This window comes from Rhinatrema bivittatum, chromosome 8 (genome assembly GCF_901001135.1).
Source record: "Rhinatrema bivittatum chromosome 8, aRhiBiv1.1, whole genome shotgun sequence".
Lineage (NCBI taxonomy): Eukaryota > Metazoa > Chordata > Amphibia > Gymnophiona > Rhinatrematidae > Rhinatrema > Rhinatrema bivittatum.
Window position 1 is genome coordinate 263,391,408 of NC_042622.1, and position 17,496 is coordinate 263,408,903.

Here is a 17,496-nt window from a genome sequence, read left to right on the forward strand (position 1 = left end):
GGGCGGAGTGTCAGCTGCTTTCTCCGCAGGAGATTTGTCATGCAGCAACATGGTCTTTTCTTCACACCTTTACCAAACAGTACCATTTAGATGTGCGGGCCAAGAAGAGGTGACGTTTGGGGAGAGTGTGTTGCGCACGGGTCTTTTGAGTTCCCGCCCATAGTAGAGGGGCTTGGGTGCATCCCACTTGTCTGGACTGATCCGGGGTACGAACAGGAAAGGAAAAATGGTATTTAAATTCTAATTTTTGTTCCTGAAGTACCACGTTTCAGTCCAGAGACCGTCCCCATGTATTGAAAGACTTCCTCGCTTCTGGATATGGCTGAGCTGGCACAGGATATGCTCAGAGTAATAAGAAGTGTACATAGTTTGGTATATGTTTTGTACTTTTCAGGGGGGCCTGGTTTGCAGGGGGCTCCAATTTTAAGTCTCTGTTCACCCAAAAGGTAGACATCTTGACTTGAGTTCAGATCAATACTGAGGGACTGCAGGTGGCACTCTAGGTTATGGAGCAGTGCCTCAAAGTTTTGTTCTCTGCCTCCATCTTCTGGTAGGGATGCATAAACCCACTGGGCTGGACTGATCCATGGTACTTCAGGAACGAAAATTAGCAGGTAAGAACCAATTTTCCACACCCCTTTTCCATTCTCCCCTCAATTCTCTCCCTCCCCCATGTAACCTTTTCACTTTCCTCCTTGCTTCCCTCACCTCCTCAGTCTCCGTCTTGCATACCCCTGTCCTCCAGAACATCCCTCACATGTTCATTCACTTGCATGTTGCTCTTCCCATGACTGATGTCTCTCTTGCCTCCAGGGCTCTGCAGAGAAGATCGCCCCACTTGCAAAGGACGGTGTGTATTTCATGTACCAGGCGCTGCATGGATCTCCCAAGAAGATTCTGGTGGAAGGTGCCAATGCTGCCCTTCTAGATATTGACTTCGGTAAGAGAATCCTAACCCCCCTGTCTCAGGCCTTGAGGACAGAGAGCTGGGAATCCCTGCAGAAGGCAGCATGTCACAGGAGAGTGGGGGTCTCTACATGTCACAGGGAAGGGATGCTGGAAAACCCTAAAGATGCAGCCTGACACAAGACAGGAATTTGGGAAGCCCCTGTAGGAGGCAGGCACGAGTATAGACTGTAATCTGCTGATAAATGTTGTGCCTTCTTCCAGGTACATATCCCTTTGTTACCTCTTCCAACTGCACAGTCGGAGGAGTCTGCACGGGCCTGGGGATTGCCCCTCGATACATTGGGAAGGTGTATGGTGTGGTGAAGTCATACACCACGCGTGTTGGTGTGGGAGCCTTCCCTACAGAACAGAACAATGTGAGTCCAGCTCTTGGCAGTGCAGCATGGGATGTGTTGCCAGCTGGGCTAATGTGGTGCTGATGAGCTATGTTGTTTTCTGGGGATGACAGGTGGATGGCTGAGGGAAAGGGAAAGAGGAGCATAGCTGGGGCAGCGAGCAACAGCGCATCTCTTCTTCTTCTCCTGCAGGAAATTGGAGAGCTGTTGCAGTCTCGTGGCTGTGAGTTCGGAGTCACTACAGGACGTAGGCGACGCTGCGGCTGGTTGGATCTGGTTCTGGTGAAATATGCTCACATGATCAATGGATTCAGCGCGTAAGGATTTGCCCACTAACATGGCGGTCTCTTCATTTAAGCCACAGTTTGCCAAGCCTCCTAATCTTACCATATCCATGCACTTCCTGAACCGCTTTGCACCTGCTGTCCTCTGCTCTGGGTCCCTGTGTGTTTCTATGCGTGAGCATCGAGGGGCAGGAGTGGAGCCCCAGTACTCAGCCTTGGGGTAACAACCTTCGCCTTCCACTTCTTCCTGCTACACCAGTCCAAACATTTGGGTCGTCTCTTTACCAGCAAATTGGAGGCAAAGCACAACTTTCTCAGTGACCTCATTGCCACTATATAGAGAGAGTTCAGCACAGAGAAACCCAATATCCTCTACCTCCATCAGATGGTAGGACAGCAAGATCTTTTTCTTCAGCCTGCCTCCTGCTGCCTGGAAGGATTTAGCTCTGGCTGAAGTTCCGCTAGGGCCAGATACCTGCTTTTGGCCGGACTAGTGAGTCCCTTGGCTAGAGTTTTTCTAGGGCCCAGCTCTTGGAGTCCCCCACTCCCAGAAGGGAGTTAGTAGAAGGGGTGAGTCTCTTTCCTGGCACAAAAAAAAAAGATTCTTGTGCCAGTAATGCTCCCCAGCTAGTGAATCAGCGAAGCCATTCTCATTTGGAGACAGTCAGCGCTGGAGACACTTGGTCATAGCGGAGCTTTGTCTTGCTATCTTGTCAGTTCTCCTCAGGGAATCTGAATTTGTCATAGGGTGTACTGGGGTTCGCTGCACTTTCTGGTTTTCTTTGATATATTGCCAAATTAACAGATAAGAGAAACTTGCTACGTATGTCTCAGAACCACTCATAAATGGTAAAATTCTTATGTTTTGTGCATATTCCCTGTTTCTCATTTATGTTACTATGTGACTACTATCTAAAACATTCTTTAAATTTATAATCTATAATTAGTGTAAATAGAGCAATCATATAATAAATCAGGCAGAAACATCACTATAAAAGTATCTGTGAATACTGTGTGCAAGGTTATAATATAGATTTCGCAATAAAGAGTTTTACTGAAACTAACCTGGGTGTATGCCAGATGCTTGCAGCTTCAGCCGTTTTTTCAGGGCCTATGCTATGCTCACTGATGCAGCCAGCCAAGGTCAAGATTTAACTCCCAATATACTAGCTGGCATTAAATCAGTAGCAATCTTATGGCGCTAAGTCGTGCTACCATTTTGTGCTCAGTAATGCTCGTGACCTTGGAGCTTTGCAGACCTCAAGTTAGAAGAGGGGAGGGCTACTGAAGGGGGAAGCTATGAAGGCTGTGTGAGGGCAAGAAGATGTGCCAGAATAGTCTTAATAGTTCCTCATTCACCATTCAGAACATATTTTTACCATTGCATCTTTGTCACTACTAACCTCTGATCATACTTCCACCCATATTTGGGGCCTATCTGATGGCTGTTGCATACATCTAAAATTTTTGAGTCCTCTGTCACCTCATGCTAAGAAACCTGTTTCTTTCCATGAATCCTGTTACTCCAGTCCAGGACTTTCCCAGGAAGTTAGGCTGCAATAAGCAGAGAAAAGACGATGATTCCAGTTTTTATCTTGTATTTCCCTGTACATACCTGGAACAGTCCAGACAGCTGGGTTTGCATCCCCTCCAGCAGATGGAGACAGAGAAGTTTTTGACTGACATTGCAGTTAAGTTGAGGTGTCACCTACAGTCTGCCAGTATTTCTCTGTCTCCAGCAGATGGTGGAGGTGCAAATCCCAGCAGTCTGAGTTTAAAAAAAAATAAATTAAATAAAGGGAAGAAAATAAGAGGAAGTTCCCTGTATGTACCCGGATCAGTCCAGACAGTGGGTTGAGCCTTCTGTCCAGCAGATGGAGACAGAGAAAAACTGAAAGGGTATCCTATATCAGGACTGTTGTGTTTGTGGTATTGTGTGGACCCTTAGTCGCAGTGGAGATGACTCCTCCCACGGGGAAGGGCCACAGCGATAGGCTAAACGCAGAGAGTGGACACTTGTAGGTGGAAAGCTTTATTGTACTGCTGTAGATAGATGGTATGAGGCAGGAAGGAAAGGCACTGGAGTCCGGCAAGGTGCCGATACGTTCTGACAATCTCAGATGTAGAAGTCTCACCCAGATGTTCAAGGTAGATAGGAACCCGCGGTGCGGGATAAGCCGAGCCTGGTGGGTGGAGTTGGAGAACCGGATCGTACAGGTCCTCACTGGAGCATAGTGCAGGCGTCTTCCTGGCAATGAAGATGGTGGGACTGAAGGTCCGTGGTGCAGGATACACTGGACTGGTAGGCCCTTGAGGAGCGAGTACCTGATAGTACAGAAGATCCTGAAATAAAGAGAGAGACCCCCGAGGAGCGGTTGTCAAGTTAGTAGAAACCCCGAAGGGTAGTTGGAAGCGAGAGGCCCCCGAGGAGCTGGTGCCTAGAGCTTCGTCAGGAGCGAGATTCCCCAGAGGATAGCGAGGCGTCTAACCAAGCAGCTTAGAACGGTCAGAGTAGCTAAATCGAAGTCCTTGCTAACTCAAGGTAGGGAGCGTAGCGGAGGCTTAAATACCCGGAGGTATTGACGTCATGCGGTGGGGATGCCCCCGAGGTTCACGCCATGACGTGTACATAGGCGTAGGTAACGTGGGCGCGTGCGCCATAGGAGGCCATGGGAATGGCGGACTGGGACGCCCATGCTGGATTGGAGATGCCTTGTGGCACTCGGCACCGGAGGCAGCCATCTTACCCAAGGAGGCGGAAAAGGGTAGAAAAGAGGTAAGGCAGAGCGGTCGCAACAAGGACAGAGCCCACCCTGCGTCCCTTCAGTATTTCTTTGTCTCCAGCAGATTCAGACAGTTGAACCTGCGGTTCCCTAGATTTATCTCCTTTTCTTCTCCTTGGGGATTTCTCTTCTCTTCTTCCCTCTGATTTTGATACAGGATCAAGCAAGTATTGTTAATTTCAATTAAAAAAACAAACAAAACGGAAAGTTTTACACAGTGAGACTAAGTTGTCTCCTAGCTCTTACTGGGGACTTGTCCCTTTGAGTATTCAGCCTGGGACCCACTTTCCCGGTGACCCTCCAGCCTGGCTGCATGGGGTGATACTTGTGGTCCAGTCACACCCCCTTTTTTGCCTAGTCTGAACCAGTTGAGACTAGCAGAGAGGTGGTTTTTTCCTCTGCTTGATTAAAGTTTCCAAAAAAAAAAAAAGGAAAAATTACAAGACCTCAGACTTACAGGCAATCGGCAGCATTTTCTGGCCAATTTCTGGAGAAGGAGCGAAGCAGGTTTCATTCCCTTGCTCAGGCTCGTGGTCAGCCAGGCACTGCCACCTTTCTCTCTGCTCTAGCAGCTGCCCCCCCCACCGGAGCTCATGCCACGTTCCTCTGCCTGTCTTGCCTGCGGGGAGCCTGCCTAAAGGCTCTCCCGTGACGGGCTTTGCTCAGCATGCTTCCCTAGAGGGGAAGGTCCCTCCGGGGCAGTGGCTAGATCTCCAGCTCAGGGTCGGGCAGAGAGACTCGTGAAAAACCTCGGGAATGACAGCCATTTTGTCTCCGGAGCTGCCTTCTCACACAAGCCCTGCTGATCCAGCAGAGCCAAATTTTAATCCCTCGCCACCCGATCTCAGTCCCGTGGATTCCCCGGACCCAGTTTCTGACACACACACACACACACACACATACCCCGCGATTCTTCCCCTCCCCCCCATGCCTGGCAAGGTTCAGCATCGTTTTTCTCCTGAATTTGTTTTGTTATTACATAAATCCTTTCTGGCTAGTCTGGAGGAAGAGAATGAACCCTCCCCGGGTGTGCCCCCACATCCCCCCTCCCCCCGGCCAAGGTCCCTCGGGTGGTCCCAGGCCAGGGTCTTAGGGCCCCGGAAGTACAGGCCTCTACTAGGGTCAGGACTGTACTGGGCATACCGGATCCCCCTGAACCCCCTCAGCCGTCTCCTGCGCCGGATCCTGATTCAGATTTGGTTCTTCCAAGCCCGCCGGTTGACGGGGATGATCCTCAGGTTCTGCGGCTGTTCCAACGAGAGGAGCTTAAACCGCTCATTCCTTTTGTTCTGGAGAACTGGGAATTGAAGTTCCTCCAGAAGAGCCCCCCATTCCTTCGACTTCACGCACCGTGGACCCATCCCTGGCGGGACTGAGAGCTCCACCGTGCACTTTTCCGATGCAGCTCCTGCTATGGGAGTGGGAATCTCTCGAGTCAGGTCTCCGGGTGGGCAGGGCGATGGACAAGCTTTACCCCCTGCTGGACCAATGCCTGGAGATGCTTAAATTGCCTAAGGTTGATGCTTCAGTGTCCTCAGTCACAAAATGTACCACCATCCCGGTGGTAGAGGCCACAGCATTAAAGGATTTGTAGGATTGGAAGCTGGAGCTCCATCTCGAGACGATCTTTGAAGTTCTGGCTCTTGGTGTCAGGGCGACAGTCTGTAGCAGTCTCATGCAGCGGGCAAGCCTCAGGTGGGTTCAGCAATTACTCAGCACCCAGGACCTCCCGTCTGCAGAGGCGGAACAGGCAGAACGGCTGGAAGGCGCGATTGCCTATGGGGCTGATGCTCTTTACGATCTCCGGGTGCAGGCCAGAGCCATGGTTTCCGCGGTATCGGCCAGACGTCTTCTCTGGCTGAGGAATTAGGCTGCAGACTCCTCTTCTAAGGCGCAGTTGGGCACTCTCCCCTTTAAGGGTAAGTTGCTGTTTGGTGAGGACCTGGAACAGCTTATTAAATCCTTGGGTGACAACAAGGTCCATAAGCTGCCGGAGGACCGCCCCAAACAGTCCAGGTCGTTTTTTCCGTCGCACTCTCGCTTCAGGGGACAGCGCAGATTCACCAAATTGCGAGGAGCTTTTCAGCGGAACACCTCCACTAGGGCTCAAGCATGGCCCCAGTCCTTTCGAGGCCGGCGGCCCTTCCATGACAGTACCCACCAAGGTTCCGCCACCAAGCCCTCTCAATGAGATGCGGCCGGCCCATTCCTCCGTTCCAGACTTGGGTGGTCGGCTGCCCTATTTCTCAAGGAATGGGCCAAGATTACTTCGGATCAGTGGGTCCTCGAGGTGATCGAAAAAGGTTACGCTTTAGAGTTTGCATGAGATCTCCCGGACCTTTACTTAATCTCTCCCTGCGGACCGGGGAAACGGCCGGCGGTGTGCCAGACGCTCAACAGGCTTCTAGCGCTCGGAGCCATAGTCCCGGTTCCCCCACAAGAGCAGGGATCTGGCCAGTATTCCATCTACTTCATCGTTCCCAAAAAGGACGGATCCTTCCAGCCAATCCTGGATCTCAAGAGAGTTAATCGGGCCCTCAAGGTCCCCCACTTCCGCATGGAGACTCTGAGGGCGGTCAGAAGCCTACCTTCACATCCCGATCCGGCAAGAACACCAAAGGTTCCTCTGCTTCAACATTCTGGACAGCCACTATCAGTTTCGGCGCTTCCGTTTGGGCTAGCCACCGCACCTCGCACATTTACCAAGGTAATGGTGGTAGTGGCAGCCTTCCTCCGGCAGGAGGGAGTCCTAGTCCATCCGTACCTGGATGACTGGCTCATTCAGGCAAAGTCAGAGGACATGTGCATGATGGCGGTCAACCGAGAAATGTCAGTCCTCTCCTCCCTCGGGTGGATAGTCAACTTCTCCAAGAGCTGCCTCAAGCCCTCCCAGGTCCTCGAATTCCTGGGAGCCCGCTTCGACACCCACGTGGGCAAAGTGTTGTTACCCGAGGCTCGGGCGTTCAAGCTCATGGATCAAGTGCAACATCTGATATCCCTCTCGGTCCCCACGGCTTGGGACTATTTCCAGGTTCTGGGCTCGATGGCTTCAACTAAAGATTTGGTTCCTTGGGCTTTTGCGCATATGCGTCCATTACAGAAAGCCTTGTTGTCCCGCTGGAAGCCAATCTCGGAGGAGTTTCGAACCCCTCTGCCGCCCTCCGATACTACCATAGCCAACATACAGTAGTGGCTCTCTCTCGCCCATCTATTGAAGGGGATGCGCTGGAAACTCCTCGGTGGCTCATTGGAACGATGGACGCCAGCCTCTCCGGCTGGGGAGTGGTGTGTCAGGCTCAGTCTATGCAGGGATGTTGGTCCCCAGTTCAATCCCGCTGGCACATCAATCGTCTGGAGGCTCGGGCGGTCCATCTGGCACTCAAGGTCTTTCTGCTTCTGATCCGTCCCAAGGCGGTGCCGGTCCTCTCCGACAACGCCACCACGGTAGCCTATATCAATCAGCAGGGGGGCACTAGGAGTTGCCCGGTGGCCCTGGAAGCCAGCAAGCTGCTAGCCTGGGTGGAACGTCACCTGGATCAGCTGGCAGCCTCCCAAATAGCGGGGAAGGAGAATGTTCAAGCCAACTTCCTCAGCCGGCAGCATGTAGACCCCGGAGAGTGGGAGCTGTCCGGGGCAATGGATCTGATTGTGCGCAGGTGGGGAGTCCCTCACTTAGACCTGATGGCCACTCTGAACAACGCAAAGGCTTCCAGATTCTTCAACCGCAGAAGGGAGCACTGCTCTGAAGGGGTAGATGCCCTGGTTCTTCCTTGGCCCCACGACATTCTCCTATACGTGTTCCCACCTTGGCCTCTGGTGGGAAAGGTTCTCAGAAGGGTAGAACTTCACAGGGGGCCTGTCATTCTCATAGCACCGGAGTGGCCTCGGCGGCCATGGTTCACGGATCTGATGAACCTTGCGACGGATGGTCCTCTTCGTCTTGGGCACCTCCCAGATCTGCTCCGTCAGGGTCCAGTATTTTTCGATCAGGCGGATTGTTTTTGTCTAGTGGCCTGGCTTTTGAGCGGCGGCGTCTGAGGAGGAAGGACTATAAGGAAGAGGTTATATCTCATTTATTGCGGGCCCGTAAGCCCTCCATCTCCCTCACTTGCGTCCGGGTCTGATTCAGGTGTCTCCCTCAAGATGGTTCGAGAAGGTCTGTGATGAGTCTGGAGTACCGGCACGCAAGGCTTTGATGTCCCAGGTCCTCTCTTTCCTACAGAATGGCCTTTCCAAGGGTTTGTCTTTCAATTATTTGAGAGTGCAGGTTTCGGCCCTCTGGTCTCTCTTAGGTAGTATCGATGGTTATGCGGTGGCGGCCCACACAGATGTCGTTCGATTCCTCAAAGGGGCCAAGCACTTGAATCCGCCTGTATGGACTACTTGTCCTTCCTGGAGTCTTAACTCTCCGGCGGGCTATGCTTAAGGATCTAACTCTTAAGACAGTGTCCGAGATCCAGGCATTGTCCTGTAGGGAGCCTTTTCTTCGCTTTTCTGATTCAGGTGTCGCCCTCAAGACGGTCACATCGTTTTTACCAAAGGTCGTGTCTTCCTTCCATGTCAATCAGTAGGTGGAACTCCCTGCTTTTTCCACTGAGGAAGTTGCTAGCAACTCTGGTGGTGACTGACGGCGCCTTGACGTAAAGAGAGTCCTACTGCAATATTTACAGGTCACAAATGATTTTCGAGTCTCTGATCATCTCTTTGTCTTATGGAGTGGCCCAAATAAGGGAAGAAAGGCTTCTAAAGCTACAATTGCTTGTTGGCTAAAAGAGGCGATTGCGTCGGCATATATCTGTCAGGATCGGTCGGTCCCGGAGGGCTTGAAGGCCATTCTTTGCGTTCACAGGCTACCTCTTGGGCGGAGAGTCAGTCGGTGTCCTCTGTCCTGATATAGGATACCCTTTCAGTTTTTCTCTGTCTCTATCTGCTGGACAGGAGGCTCAACCCGCTGTCTGCACTGATCCGTGGTACTACAGGAACGAAAATTAGCAGGTAAGAACCAATTTTCGTATCTTGGACCTCTGAAGTCTTCAGCCTCCCAGAGGATTGCTAGATCCTGGGGGGACCATCCCCTCTGGTAGTTGGGGCAGAGGGTCAGAGACCTTGCCGCTCACCCCCATTCAAGTAGCCGCCAGGGTTGACACCGGGAAGCCCAGTTCACTCACCCTGCCAGAGGACGGTAGGAATCTGCAGTTGGGCACTCTATAAAGGGTGTTTAAAAAAAAAAGGTTTTGTTTCGCTGGTTTGCAGGTAGGACAATGCGTCCCGGCTCTTGTGTTTCGGCTACCCTGTTCTTTTAGGCACTGCCTTCTTCAGTCCGGGGTTTGGACCATGCTGCATGGTGCAGCCTGTGGGGCTGCGTGCCGGCCTTTGTACGGAGTCTCTCCCCGGCGGGGAGGGACCCTCTAGAGCAGCTGTTGCAGGGATACCTTCTTCGCGCCGGGAGCCTGGTAGGCTCGCTTTGGCACAAAAGCCCTTGGTGGACCTGTTCCCACTTAGCACGGAAACGAGGCCATTTTGGCTGCATTCGCACGGCCCGTGGAGGGGGAGGGGGATTCCCCCCTCGTTGTTGTCGCAGTCTCTTGGCTCTGGGGCAGACCGAGTCATTGCAGCCGAAGGATTTTCCTCAGGAAAAGGTGCGGAGGAGGACTCTGACTCCTCCTCCTCACTTTCTGCTGATTTTGTGCGCTTTCTCAGCAGAGTTTTTAAGGCGGGATGATCATCCAGGCACCACAGCCACAAAGGGGGTTCCCAGGGCCAGAGGACCAAGCGCCCGTGGCGGGGAAAAAGCGGTCCCGGTGGCTCCCACTAAGCTTGGGGCCCCAGAGGGGTCAGGGGCCTCCAAAGGGGATTAGCCAGTTCATTCTGGACTCCCCCCTCCCACGACTGAGGATTCCTCCCCCGTTGCCACCCGGGCATAGATTTCCCCCTTGGGGGTCTTCCGATGTGGGGGACCAGGACCCAGACCAGTCGCTTCCAGATGCGTCAGGCCTTGCGGGGGATGACCCCAGGGTGGTGCACTTGTTTCGCACTGAAGAACTAGCCCCCCTAATTCCCGCAGTGCTCGAGGAGTTAGGTTTTGAGGCCCTGCAAGAGAGCTCCATGCTAGGGGCTGTGGATCCGGTGATGTTGGGGCTTAGGGGCCCCATTGCGGCTTTCCCCTTCCAAATGTTGGTCAGTGCCCTGCTCTTCAGGGAATGGGACACTCCAGGTGCCGCGTTGAAGGTCAGCAGAGCCATGGAGAAGTTATACCTGCTTCCGGATGAGGCGCTGGATCTTCTCAAGATACCAAAGGTGGATGCGGCTGTGTCCGCCATCACTAAGAAGATGACTATCTCTGTCACTGGTTCCGTGGCACTCAAGGACCTTCAGGATAGGAAGCTAGAAGTTCACCTCAAAAACATTTTCGAGGTCTCTGCTCTGGGAGCTCGGGCTGCTATGTGTAGCAGTTTTATGTTGCGGGCAGGCCTTCGTTGGGTGCAACAGGTCCAAATGGATATGGTCCTCTCAGAAGCAGAGTCCCTCCAGGCAGAGTGGCTGGAGGCCGTGGTGGCCTATACTGCAGATGCATTTAACGATCTGCGGACTTCCGATAGAACCATGATGTCCGCTGTTTCGGTTCGCAGACTCCTTTGGCTGAGGAATTGGGTGGCAGACATCTCCTTCAAATCGCAGCTGGGCTCTCTGCCTTTTAAGGGCAAGCTGCTGTTTGGTAAGGAGTTGGAGGAGATGATTAAATCCTTAGGGGAGAGCAAAGTTCACAGGTTGCCTGAAGATAAGCCCAAGTCGAAGCCTTCTTTACCTCTCGTCCTCTGTTTCAGGGAAGTCGTAGGTTTCGGGCGTCTATCGTCGGGTTCTTCGTCCAGACGGCCCTCGGGCAGGCAGCACTCTTGGGGTCAGCCCTTTAGAGGTCGCCGGCCCAGCAGAGAAGGTGCTGCCCGGGACTTGGGCGAAGCAAAGTCTTCCCAATTAGATGCCGCTAATAGGGGGTCGGTTGGCTCTCTTTTACGAGGAGTGGACCAAGATTACATCCTACCAGTGGGTCTTGGACGTGATAAGTCAAAGTTATGCTTTAGAGTTTGCTCGGCCTCTAAGGGATCGTTTTCTCATCTCCTCATGGCCAGCAAAAAGTGTTGGCCATACGGGCCATCGTCGGTCGCCTGCGAGAACTGGGGGCCATAGTGCCAGTACCCCCAGCAGAGCAAAGGACAGGCAGGTACTCCATCTACTTTGTGGTACCGAAGAAGGAAGGTACTTTCCAGCCCATCCTCGATTTGAGGAAGGTGAACAGAGCTCTTCAGGTGCCATGCTTCTGCATGGAGACCTTGTGGTCGGTAATCGCAGCGGTTCACAGGGGAGAGTTTCTCGCATCCCTGGACTTGATGGAGGCTTACCTGCACATCGGAATTCGGCCCGACCATCAAAGATTCCTTCTTTTATGATTCTGAGGGAACACTTCCAGTTCCCTGTTGGGTAGTAGTGACCACGGATACCAGTCTTTCTGGTTGGGGTGCAGTCTGCCAAGGCAGATCAGTCCAGGGCCGATGGTTGAAAATGGAGTCCTTGTGGCCAATCAGTCGGTTGGAGACCAGAGCCGTGCGTCTTGCTTTTCAGGCTCTCCTCCTGTTGCGGGGTCAGCTGGTAAGGGTCCTGTTGGACAATGCGACAACAGTGGCTTATATAAATGGCTAGGGAGGCACCAAGAGCAGAGCAGTAGCCCTGGAAGCTGGGGAATTGCTCATTTGGGTGGAACTGCATCTGGAAAGGATAGCGGCCTCTTAAATTGCGGGCATGGACAACGTTCAGGTGGACTTCCTGAGTCGGCACCGCCTGGATCCCGGAGAGTGGATGCTGTCAGAGGATGCCTTTCGCCTTATATGCAGCAGGTGGGGCCACCCCTGCATGGATCTGATGACAACCTTTCGCAACACCAAGGCACCAAGGTTCTTCAGTCGGCGTCGGGAGACGGGCACAGAAGGGGTGGATGCTCTGGTCCTCCCTTGGCCGTCAGATGTTCTGCTGTAGGTGTTTCCACTGTAGCCAAGGTGTTGCGCAGAGTAGAGATTCACCAAGAGACATTAATCTTTGTAGCGCCGGAATGACCGAGGCGGCCATGGTTTGCCAACCTGGTAAACCTAGCTGTGGACGGTCCATTCAGGTTTCCGCTCCAGCCAGATCTCCTCTGACAAGGTCCATGTGTTTGGAAGGGGCAGATCGCTTTTGTCTAGCGGCATGGCTTTTGAGAGGGAATGCTTAAGGAGTAAAGGTTATTCGGATGCGGTGGTTGCTACCCTTTTGCAGTCCAGAAAGACCTCTACCTCCCTGGCGTATGTTAGAGTGTGGGGCATTTTTGAGTTTTGGTGTGTGGAATGCAAGGTAGTCCCAAATCGTGCCTCCGTGGGCAATGTCTTGGCCTTTTTGCAGGCTGGTCTGGTCAAAGGCTTATCCTTTAATTCCCTGAGGGTTCAGGTGGCGGCTCTGTGTTGTTTTCAGGGTAAGATACGCAGAGTTTGCTTGGCGGCGAGTTAACATCTGCGTCTACCCATCCGGAATCCCTGTCCTTCCTAGAGTCTCAATCTGGTGTTGCGGGCCAAGTGTACGTCGCTGTTTGAGCCTTTGAAATGTGCAACACTGAAGGATCTTACTTGAAAGTGATTTTCGTGGTGGCTATCTCATCAGCTTGTCAAGTGTCGGAACTTCAGGCCTTATCCAGCAGAGAACCCTTCTTGAGGATTTCTGATTCCAGAGTGTCTTTGAGGACGGTTCCCTCCTTTTTACCTAAGGTTGTGTCATCTTTTCATTTGAATCAGTCTGTAGAGCTCCCTTCCTTCCCGGTTTCGGGCCCTTCCACCCCTCAGTCCAAAGAGTTACGTCGGTTGGACGTGCGACGGGCTCTGTTACATTACTTGGAGGTTACTAACAATTTCCGCCTGTCAGATCACCTGTTTGTATTGAGGTGTGGCCCCAGGCGGGGGCAGAAGGCTTCTAGGGCCACTATTGCCTGGTGGTTGAAGGAGGCTATCAGCTTTTGCGTACATCGCCAAAAAGCGGCCCATGCCTAGTGGGCTTCGCGCTCATTCTACCCAATCGCAAGCAGCCTCTTGGGCTGAGTGTCAACAAGTTTTGCCGTAGGAAATCTGTAGGGCGGCCACTTGGAAATCTTTGCACACTTTTGCCAGACATTACCGTCTGGATGTCCAGGCCTCAGGTTTTGGCGACAGTGTGCTTCGAGCGGGACTCTCTGGATCCCACCCAGTGTGAGGAAGCTTTGGTACATCCCAGCTGTCTGAACTGATCCGGGTATGTACAGGGAAAGAAAAATTGGTTCTTACCTGCTAATTTTCATTCCTGTAGTACCATGGATCAGTCCAGACTCCCGCCCAATACGCAGTTGAGAGTCCAGCTCGATCAGTGTTTGGTTTCAGGTTCTGGTCCCGCGCAGGTGTGTTGTGCGGGTAAGGGTTCTTCAATATACAACGTTTCTTCTTCCCTCTGCTCATTTGGGGAGAAATTGTACATAGTGTGGTTTTTGCTAGTAATCTGGCTTGGGTACAGTTCAATACGGGCGAACTGCAGGTGGCACCTCAACTTAACTGGCAGTGTCAGTCCAAAACTTCTCTGTCTCCATCTGCTGGAGGGGAGGCAAAACCCCAGGAGTCTGGACTGATCCGGGTACTACAGGAACGGAAATTAGCAGGTAAGAACCAATTTTCCTAAATTTGTTGCAGTGTGCATTTCCTCTTCTGCATGGTTCTTTCCCTCTTCTCTTTTTTTTTGTTCCTGTTAGAGCAAGTATTACTTTCTAGAGGGGTTTTCTCTTTTGATTTTGAAGTGTTGACATTTTGAGTTTTTGTTATTACATTAATGGGGTTTTTTATGCTTAGTGTTCTGTCATAGGTATACTGGGTTTCTCTGTATAGTGACAATGAGGTCACTGGGAAAGCTGGGTGCTCTGCCTCCATCTGCTGGTAGGGGGACATAACCCACTTGTCTGGACTGGTGTAGCCAGGATTCATGATAAGAAAATTAACAGGTAAGAACATGTCTCTTTTTTTTTCTTTCTTGCTCTCTTCACAGCATTGCCTTGACCAAGCTGGATATTCTAGATGACCTGGAAAGAATTCAGGTTGGAATTGAGTACAGACTGGATGGAGATGTCATTCCCTATTTCCCAGGTTAGTGCTGGAACCTGGGAAAGAGGATTATTTTGAAAAGGCAGTAGGAATGCTTGTGGGCTCTCACTCCTCCCCCTGGGATGGAGGAAAGAACATCTCCCTGCTAGCATATCTACCAGACCCTTGCAGTAACCTTGTGACCTTGCCTCGGCCTCATCCTGTGCCATAGTCTTGTATGTTTGGGCTTTACAGCGAATCAGGAGATGCTCAATAAAGTGGAAGTGGTGTATGAGACGCTCCCTGGCTGGAAGTGCAGCACAACTGAGGTCCGAAGCTTCACAGACTTGCCGAAGAACGCACAGAAATATGTCCAATTCATTGAGAACTATCTCTGCATACCAGGTACAGGAAGCTGCCTCCCAGCGCCGTATCGCAGTGCTTACAGAGAAACGTCCATACAGCAAACCAGAAATCTGGCAAAATAGAAGTGTGTTTGTAAAGCTTGCATTGCTGCCGCCTGTGTTGTCCCAGTTCTCTGGTGGGACGGTGTTCGTCTGTGTGTGTGTGTGTGTGAAGCTTGTACTGCTGCGCCTGTTCTGTGGTGCAGCAGTGTGTGCGTTTGTATGTAAAGGAAGCCTGTACTGATAGCTGCTCTTTCTCTGCCTCACAGTGAAATGGATCGGAGTTGGGAAGCCCCGGGAATCTATAATCAAACTCTTTTGAAAAGCCATGTCTGCCTGCGGCTGGGTACTGTGCCGGAGGACGGGATCGAGCTCCTTGACCTCCTAGGAGATATGCAGGATTCATTTCTTTCCTTCGGATTGTCCTTCTGTTCTTTAACCTGGAACCGCTTGTCCTGCCTAAGGACTTCAGAGTAGAAAAGAAGGATGTAGCCTTCAGTTTCCTACATTCACTTTATTTCTTAAATACATTGTCAGTTTTATAGAATTTCCTTATGGGTGTGTTATGTCTGCCGGTGAACATGCCTCTATATGTGTTTGATTCTGTGCATGTGTATATATGGAAGTTGGCAAGTGTGGAGGGGGTTAATCTCACCTTGCTGTTTTGGCCTGGTTGAAATGTTTTTAGTTGCACTATATCCTTTGGCCAGTCCTTCCTTTTGCTCTCCTATCATACTCCTGTTCAGCCCCCTCGTATTCATAAGCTATTCCTGCACCCCCCAATGTCTCTGTGATACCTTCCGATGACTTCTGTTTCTTCATGCAGGGAAGGATTGATTTTTCAGTACAATTTTTTTTTTTCAAAAGTTAGAGGTCATTATTTAATGACAGCTATTTTTGTGTGCCAGCAGTCACAATGAACAAAGGGTGTGAAGTCTGAGAGTGTAAGGAGCCTTCTGAATGTGCTTGAGTCATGCGCCTGTGGTTTATTTTCTTATGGAGGTGCATGTGGATGTCATTGCTGATTGCCTGTCCTTTTCACAGAACATTAAAAGTATTGAATGATCATTTGAGAAACAAATCCTTGTCTCCCTTAACATCCCATGTCCCCAATATCACAAGGATATTACTGAGGCATCAGACGTGTCCTGGTAACTTCAGATCCTTTATTAGCCACCAATACACAGCTTTATTACACCACAAAGTTGGAAGAAGGTGGTGGTGAGAAGCATACACACCGTGCTTGTCATCATATAGAACCAGAAGGGAGATAAAGGCCAGTGAGAATAGCTTCATATGAAGTGCCTGATCCTTGTTGCTGTGCAGTGAGGAGAGAGACACTGCTGCAAGTGCAATGCCTGACACCTACCATCACAAAGAGGAGAAAGACACAGAGCAGTGACAGCAGCCACACAAACAATCCATCCCCACAGAGAGCCAGGAGAGAAATGGGGCAGTGAGAGCAGCCTAAGCATTACATAGAGCCAGGAGAGAGACCCAGAGCAGTGATAGCATCCTGCCCCATCACTACACAGAGCCAGGAGAGAAACAGCAGTGAGAGAGCTACACATGCAGTGCCTGCCACCTATCATTGCACAGAGCCAGGAGAGAGAGATGGAGCAGTGGCAGCAGCCACCCAGGCAGTGCCTGACCCATCCCCACACCCAGCTAAGAGAGAAATGGAGCAGTTATAGAGCACCCATACACACAGTGCCTGGCACCTATCATCACACAGAGCCAAGAGAAAGACATGGAACAGTGACAGAAGCCACGCAACCAATCCATCCCCACACAGAGCCAGGAGAGAAATGGAGCAGTGAGAGCAGCCTAAGCATTACATAGAGCCAGGAGAGAGACTCAGAGCAGTGATAGCATCCTGACCCATCACTACACGGAGCTAGGAGAGAAACAGCAGTGAGAGCAGCTGCACATGCAATGCCTGACATCTATCATTGCACAGAATAAGGAGAGAGACAGAGCAATAATAGCAGCCACACAAACAATGCCTGAGCCGTCCCCACACACAACCAGGAAAGAAATGGAGCAGCCATGAAATCAGTGCCTGACACCTGTTGTCACAGAGAGACACAGGACAGTAACAGCAGCCACACAGTGCCTGATGCCTGTCACCAAACAGAACAGAAATAAATGGAGCAGTAAACGTGAGCAGTAGTCACAGTGTTACAGAGGTAAAGACTAATGGCCTATTTCCCTGTATGTACCCGGATCAGTCCAGACTCCTGAGTTTATTCATCTGTGCCTGCAGATGGAGACAGAGAAAGTAAAACTGACAGTGCTTTATATACACTGATGCCACCTGCAGTTCCTCAGTATTTCTCTGTCTTCAGCAGATGGTGGCTGATGCATAAACCTGCAGTCTACTCCAGTATTTTTCCTTTTTTTTTGGTTGCTCTGAGCCTTCCTCCTAGAGGTCAGGGTTCATCGTGTGGAATCCCTACCCTGTTTGGTTGAGGCGGACAGGCTGGGGGTTGGTGACCCTTTTGTACGCCCAATCCAGGGATTGCCATGGGAGACTGTCCAGATCCCTCCCCTTCACGAGGTCACTTAGGTGACTAGAATTTTTTTTCTCCCAGGACAAGCAGGAT

At 51.4% G+C, this 17,496-nt stretch overlaps 1 protein-coding gene across 1 annotated transcript in view; it reads left to right on the forward strand.

Moving 5' to 3' along the window:
• Positions 1-15,958, forward strand: part of LOC115098316 (adenylosuccinate synthetase isozyme 2-like) — a 70,504-nt gene extending 54,546 nt beyond the window's left edge. The window contains exons 8-13 of the mRNA XM_029614850.1: positions 814-940; positions 1,171-1,325; positions 1,497-1,621; positions 14,452-14,549; positions 14,742-14,891; positions 15,160-15,958. Coding sequence (XP_029470710.1) covers positions 814-940; positions 1,171-1,325; positions 1,497-1,621; positions 14,452-14,549; positions 14,742-14,891; positions 15,160-15,212 — 708 coding nt within the window. The 3' untranslated portion in view covers positions 15,213-15,958. The remainder of the gene's footprint in view (positions 1-813; positions 941-1,170; positions 1,326-1,496; positions 1,622-14,451; positions 14,550-14,741; positions 14,892-15,159) is intronic.
• The last annotated feature ends 1,538 nt before the right edge of the window (positions 15,959-17,496 follow it).